The 7,334-nt window shown below is 44.7% G+C and overlaps 1 protein-coding gene across 1 annotated transcript in view; it reads left to right on the top strand.

Annotated features, from left to right (window-relative positions):
* Positions 1-3,813: 3,813 nt before the first annotated feature.
* The window catches only part of EFHC2 (EF-hand domain containing 2), a 204,667-nt gene continuing 201,146 nt past the window's right edge, over positions 3,814-7,334 (top strand). The window contains exon 1 of the mRNA XM_041741319.1: positions 3,814-3,917. Coding sequence (XP_041597253.1) covers positions 3,876-3,917 — 42 coding nt within the window. The 5' untranslated portion in view covers positions 3,814-3,875. The remainder of the gene's footprint in view (positions 3,918-7,334) is intronic.

Raw genomic sequence — 7,334 nt, 5'->3', positions numbered from 1 at the left:
AAAAAAATCTCAAGGCTATGGACTCCCTGGTTAGGTTCTCAATAAAAGACTGCCACTGAAAGCCCTCAGTGGCATCTCTCACTTCTTTTTTTTTTTTAAAGATTTATTTTTATTTATGATAGACCGGGGCTGCCCTGATGCTGGTAGTTTAATGAAGAACTTGGTATTTACATAGTTGAAAGTATCTCACAAAATTATCATTTGGGAAGGAAGAATAGTAACTACAGGGGAGAGACTTGGCATATACCACCGTAACCAAGTGATCACAATTAACCTCACCATTGATGGTTAAAATACTCATTATGTACCTGCTCTTTTGATGAATGAGAAGAACACAGCGTTTCTCTCTCTTTTAAGATTTTATTTGACAGAAAGTGAGAGAGAGAGAGAGAGAAGGAGCCAGGAGATAGCACAAGCAGAGGGGAGGGGCAGAGGCAGAACTTTCTTAACTGGTTCAACAATTCTGGAAATTGTTTAGCAAGATCTAGTGAAGTTGGAGGTGTGAACAATTCCACATTTAAACATGTTTGATAATCTCCAAACGGGCAGCCTGGGTGGCTCAGCGGTTTAGTGCTGCCTTCAGCCAGGGCGTGATTGTGGGGTCCTGGAATCGAGTCCCGCATCAGGCTCCCTGCATGGAGCCTGCTTCTCCTTCTGCCTGTGTCTCTGCGCCCCCCGCCCTCTGTATCTCTCATGAATAAATAAATAAAATCTTAAAAAAAAAAAAGATAATCTCCAAAAGAACAGGAGAGGGTTGTTCATTGCAGCTAGTTCGTTTTACTAGGTCATTGATAATGGGTGAAAAATTGGAAGCAACTTAATTATATTAACAGATGACAACAGATGACAACAGATGGATCAATAGTTTGTGGTATAATCATACAATGCATTTAAAATGAATAAAATATATCCACACGTGTTAACATGTAGAAATCTCAAAAAAATCTTAGGTGCTGGTCAAGGCCGGTAGCAGAAATTTATAGTGTAAAATTTATAAACAGAACAATAATGTCTGTTGTAACAAAGAAAACAATGACATATGTTGTGAAAATTAGTAAAGGGAAACCTCACTAAAGTGGCATTGGGAGGCTGGAAGAGAGAGGTGGTACCACTGGATGTCAATTACAGGAAGAATTGTCAATTACAGACCCTGCCAGAAGAAGTCTCAGCAGAAAGAATGATCAATTACAGGCTCCAACAGGGAAAAGAGACACATTGCATCTCCTGCAAGAAATCAACTACCTCTGCAACTCAGCCACTGAGAAACCCTAAGCGCCCTGAGCTCTTGTTTTTCTGCAATGGCCTTTTTGTTCAGAACAACCCCTCCCAACTGCTTCCTTCTTCCCCATAAAGTTAACATTTCTCTCCTTTGTTAGACTCGCGGTTTTGCCATAGCCAGAATGTTCCAAAGTGCAATTTTCTGTGGATCCCGAGTAAACCCGCTCTCGGTGATAAAGTAACTGCTTTATTTTTAAGTTTAACATTGTCTGTGAGTAAAAAAGGAGATGGAGTTCCTGCCCTGGAATAATGTGGTACTTGAAGAAAGTCAAGTGGGCATGATTACAATGATTACAGTGCAGTACCACTGAAAGCCATAATGAGACAGCCCTTAATACACTGGAGAAGGTGAAGGAACATTTTTCAGAAATGGCAAAGCCTTTTATGCCTCTTTCCCACACGGAACCAAGTCCTTAAAAATAAGAAGGGGTTACCCAGGTGAAAGGGAGGAAGAGTGTTTCTAGCAGATAGTGACATTTGCAAAATCCACGGGGAGAAACCGCAGAGCCCAGTTTGGAAACTACCAGTAGTTTCTCAGAACTGGAGGTGGGTAAAGAAAGCGATACCAGGAATTGGTAGGCAACCCCGGACATAGGTTCTGATGGCACTAAGGAGTCTGGCTGCCTTTTAAAGGCTGTGGGAAGGGGCAGCCCGGGTGGCTCAGCGGTTTAGCGCTGCCTTCAGCTCACAGCGGTGATCCTGGAGACCCGGGTTCGAGTCCCACGTCGGGCTCCCTGCATGGAGCCTGCCTCTCCCTGTGTCTCCGCCTCTCTCTGTGTCTCTCATGAATAAAATCATCAAAAAAAAAAAAAAAAAGGCTGTGGGAAGGGTAGGAGACTGTTGAAGCAGGAGAGTAACAGGTGCATCACCGATTATAAATAAGAAGATGGCTCGGGAGGGAAGATCAGTTAGTTGAGTGGTTTGTTATCTTTCTTTCTCTTTCTTCTTTCTGTTGTGTGTGGTTTTTTAAAGATTTATTTATTTTATGATAGACATAGAGAGAAAGAGAGAGAGAGAGGCAGGCTCCATGCCGGGAGCCCGACGCGGGTCTCGATCCCAGGACTCCAGGATTGCGCCCTGGGCCAAAGGCAGGCGCCAAATCGCTGAGTCACCCAGGGAACCCCTCTGTGGTGGTTTTAAAGAAAACCAGGCAGGAAATAATGGGGCCTCAACTGAGCCAGAGGAGGTGGTGGCTGAGAGATACCAATGTGTCCACCTAGGACTCAGGGAGGGATTGGCTGTAGGTGCAGGGAGAGGATTCCAGGAAGCCCCTGGCCTGGGCATTTTGGATGCATGATGGAATGAAAGGGGTTGCATTTTATGCCACTGACTCCTGCCCATGGCCTCCCTGATTAGACCAGGAACGAGCCCCTCACAAATGTTTATAAAGTTGAAGTATAAAAATGTACAGAGGAAGGGCTGGGGACGCTGGTTAGACCGAATGGGTTTTCACAGGGTGGGGGTGGGGACGTGTGGTTTTGGATTCATCTCCAACGTTTTTTTTTTTTTTTAATGGGATACTTTATAATTTTATTTAAATAATCATAACCATACTGTTCAGTATGGGAGAATGTTACTTTACACAGTGGAAAACCAGGCCAGAGTGTTTTTTTTTTAATTAATTTTTATTGGTGTTCAATTTACCAACATACAGAAAAACACCCAGTGCTCATCCCGTCAAGTGCCCCCCTCAGTGCCCGTCACCCATTCCCCTCCAACACCCGCCCTCCTCCCCTTCCACCACCCCTAGTTCGTTTCCCCGAGTTAGGAGTCTTTATGTTCTGTCTCCCTTCCTGATATTTCCCAACATTTCTTCTCCCTTCCTTTATATTCCCTTTCACTATTATTCATATTCCCCAAATGAATGAGAACATACACTGTTTGTCCTTCTCCGATTGACTTATTTCACTCAGCATAATACCCTCCAGTTCCATCCACGTTGAAGCAAATGGTGGGTATTTGTCGTTTCTAATTGCTGAGTAATATTCCATTGTATACATAAACCACAGCTTCTTTATCCATTCATCTTTCGATGGACACCGAGGCTCCTTCCACAGTTTGGCTATTGTGGCCCATCTCCAACGTTTTAACTACAAAATAAAAGCTGAGGTAAAGGTAGCAGTAGGCGAGGTTTCATTTCTGAGAGCACACGAATGTCACATTGTTTTCTGCACTTGCAGTTTTGGAACTAAATGTAAAAGGCAAATGGCCAAAGAATATGGTTAGAAGCAGAGGAGCTTGAGCTCTATAAAGGGGTTAAACCAGAAAGCGGCGGGGGCGGGGAGCCGTGCGGTTGTCAGTCTTTGTGTGCACGGCGGGTGTGCAGAGCGGAGCCTCCGGAGACCAGCACCCGGCTGGGTGGGTGAGGCTGGGCGGGAGGAGGGGCGCGCGGGGAGCTTCCAGCCTGGCCCCGCCCCCGGCCCCGGGCCCCGGCCCTCCGGCCCCGCCCCCTCCGGCCCCCCCGCAGCTCCTCCTACTTCCGTGACGCCGCCTCCCGTTTCTAGGTAACCTGGGGGGGGGGTTAAACAACGCGGCCGCAAGGCGGGCGCTGCTTGTGGGTCTTCTTCTCCGCCCTTGACCCTCGGACGCTGAGAGCCATGGCCCTGCCGCTGCTGCCTGGCAACAGCTTCAACCGCAACGTGAGTAGCGAGGGCGCCCGAGGTCAGAGGTGCTGGCCAGAATCTGGGGTCCGGCCGTGGCCACGTCCCCCGACCATACTCGGGCATCCTGTTGCTTCACCTCCTGTGCATTGGGAACAACTTGGACCAAACTTTGTGGGCCAGTGAAACCCTTACTCTCTGTTTCCCCTTTCCGTGTTTCTCCAACTGCACCTCCTGCCTTAGCTACATTAGATAATGTAAGTAGCCTTTAGTAGGTGGCAGGACCTGGAAAGGCAGCCAGCGGTAGTGACGCTGTTAGCAATCATTGTTGAGCGTGTAAGGTGTGCCAGGTGCTGTGTTGTAGTCGCCTTACCCTGCATTTGCTGCTTAGGTACTATTTTTATTCCCATTTTAGAGTTGAGGAAACTGAGGCACGGAGCGATGAGTCACTCCCTCACTGGTCAGAGCTACACAGCTTCTGTGTGAAATGGGGTTTCTTCCAGGCAACCTGTCTCCACAGCCCAGGTGCCCAGTCATTGTCCTTCATACATAGTATGAAAGAGAAATGTAGTTACTGTTACCAAAGCGAAGAAACCTGGCGCTCTCGAAGCTGCAGGAGGCAGATAGGGAAGGGTTCCACCAGCCCCGAAAGTTTGATCCTAAACTTCCTAGGGCGAAGTGTCCGAACTTGGGAGTTTTTTTTCTTCGTTGAGGCTTGGAGGCTTTCGTTTCAAAACAAGATGAAAGCACAAAACACACCACCCGACGACGCCAAAAACCCAGAGCACGAGAGAATTTTGCCAATAACAAGTAGCCCCTTATTTAAACACCAGCCGAAAAGCGATTTGTGCTTTCCTTTACAGTGGTCTTCACTCTACTTGGGTTTGCCAGTTTCGGCTCCGGGAAGAAGGCCGGTGATACACTGGTGGGATTTAACTAGAGGGAAGCCCTCGACGTGTTTGTGCGATCGTCGGGTACATTTAGAAAGCAGGAAGCGGATTGAATGAAGCATTTGACTTTGTGGATTCAAAAGTGTTCCCAAGTTGTTGGCCCAAAAGTCCCGATTTCCTCTGTAGCTTTAGGCCTCTGGATTCCGACCTCCACGGAGCAGCTGGCCGGACCGAGTTGCTTTGCTGAACACTGGTTTGTGCATTTTTCAGCTCATGGGTTAGAGGCGGGCCTTCCAGCCTAGCATTGCCCCTTGCTAAGATTAAGGCAGCCACACAAATAAGAAAGACCCCAGAGAGGCATAGGACGTGAACAAAGATTCCAGAAGTATGCTACATAAGAGTAATTTTGAGAAAAACCGAAAGTATAGCCCGCAGCTTTCGGCCCAAACACTTCAGATTTACTGATGTCTGCCTCCTGCAGAAGTACCACAGCTCCCACATGCAGTGATTAAGAGCAGGAAGGAAAAGCAGTGCTTTGATGAGATCTTTACAATTTGCAAAGCTGTACATAGTATACCTTTTTTTTTATTGTGAAGTACACATGTGCAGAAAAATGCATAATGGATGATCACAAAATGAACATCAAGAAACACACTCCAAAAACATCTCCCTTGTCTGGGGTTGCCAGGTTTAGCAAATAAAAATATATGTCCCAGGGATCCCTGGGTGGCGCAGCGGTTTGGCGCCTGCCTTTGGCCCAGGGCGCGATCCTGGAGACCCGGGATCGAATCCCACATCAGGCTCCCAGTGCATGGAGCCTGCTTCTCCCTCTGCCTGTGTCTCTGCCTCTCTCTCTCTCTCTGTGACTATCATAAGTAAATAAAAATTAAAAAAAAAATATATATATGTCCCAAATACTGCATGGGGACCTACTTACACTAAAAGATTATTTGTTGTTGTTCTCAAATTCAAATTTAACTGAACATCTTGGTATATTATGTGGCAACCCTGCCTATCACTCTTCCCCCCTCTGCTCCTGTCCAGAGTTAACTACACTGTTGAGGTTTTGCTTGCTTTTGAACTTTGTGCCCATGTAAATGTCTGGTGTTCTTTTGTGACTGGCTTCTGTTTAGCTCAGTATTATATTTGTGAGATTTGTCCTTGTGGCTGTCTGCAGAGGTAGTTTGTGCATTTTCCTTGCTCTGTAGTATTCCATTGCATGAGTCTGACATTTATATATGCTTGTTTGGGGTTATTAAGAATAGTTTGCTGTGACTATGCTTGTTTATGTCTGCTGGTGGAATTGCTCGATCATAGCATTTTTATACATTCAGCTTTAGTAGACACTATCAAAGTGCTTATACCAGTTTAAATCCCCAGCAGCATGTTATAGGTTCCTGTCGCTGTGCATCCTAAGAGTTGATAAGGTTGGTCTTTTAAATTGTAGTTCTTTTGATCAGCGAGTATAGTGAAACTCTAGTTTCAATCTGTGCTTACCTGATCTTGAGCATGATTTACACATTCATTGATCACTTGGATATTCTCTTTTGTGTAGTAATTGTTGGTCTCTTGTCTACTCTTTTCTACTGGGTTATCTGCCTTTTTTTACTTAGTGATATGTGGGAATTCTATATAGATTTTGGATATAACTCTTCTGTCTGGCATCTGTGTTGGTAAATATCTTCTAGTCTATGACTGGCCTTTTTACTTTCTTAATGGTGTTTTTGATGAGTAATTGTTCTTTTAGATTAGTGGATTTTTTATTCCTTTTTAAGAAATTGGTCCTTAACACCAAGTTCATGATGATATTTTTCTGTTATCTTCTGGAAATTTTGTTATTTTTATCTCTCACATTTAGGTTTCTAATCTAGTATAAATTTGTGTGTGTGTATGAAAAGAAGTAGGGGTCAGGTTATATTTTTTCCCCATATGGATATTCAGTTGACCCAGAAGCATTTTTTAAAGAACACAATTTAGCTGAGTAAATTTTAAAGATCCCACTGGCTTTATGCCACAGTTCATGAATTGACAGCATCTAGTTTAGCGGAAAAGAGCTCTGGACAGTTCTTACAGCAAGACATTTTATAGGCATGGGGGGCATTATACTAGGCAAAAAGAAAAATCAAATTGGATTGATCACTATAAGGTTACTTTCCTTATGGGATATGGCAGGGGCTTTTTAGGCAGTTTACCTAACTAATGCTGATCAGGCAATTCATGATTGGCGATTCATGATTGGGACAGCCAAAACTCTTAAGTTTCAGTTTGTGATACGGGGCTTAGCATGATCAACTGCATTTAGAGCCTGTTTTCTCTCTAACACATTTTTAGAAAAGACCGCCCTTTCTCTACCACTCTGCAGAGCTGCTACCTTTGTCGTAAGTCGAGTATCCAAATAGACGTGGGTCTGCTTCTAGATTTGTGTATTTATTTATTTATTTATTTATTTATTTATTTATTTATTTATTTATATTTTATTTATTCCTGAGAGACAGAGGTGGAAACCTTGGCAGAGAGAGAAGCAGGCTCCCTGCAGGGAGCCTGATGTGGGACTTGATCCTAGGAC

This window comes from Vulpes lagopus, chromosome X (assembly GCF_018345385.1).
Source record: "Vulpes lagopus strain Blue_001 chromosome X, ASM1834538v1, whole genome shotgun sequence".
NCBI lineage: Eukaryota > Metazoa > Chordata > Mammalia > Carnivora > Canidae > Vulpes > Vulpes lagopus.
Note: the sequence above shows the minus strand (reverse complement) of the source record. Positions and strands in the feature narration are given on the sequence as shown.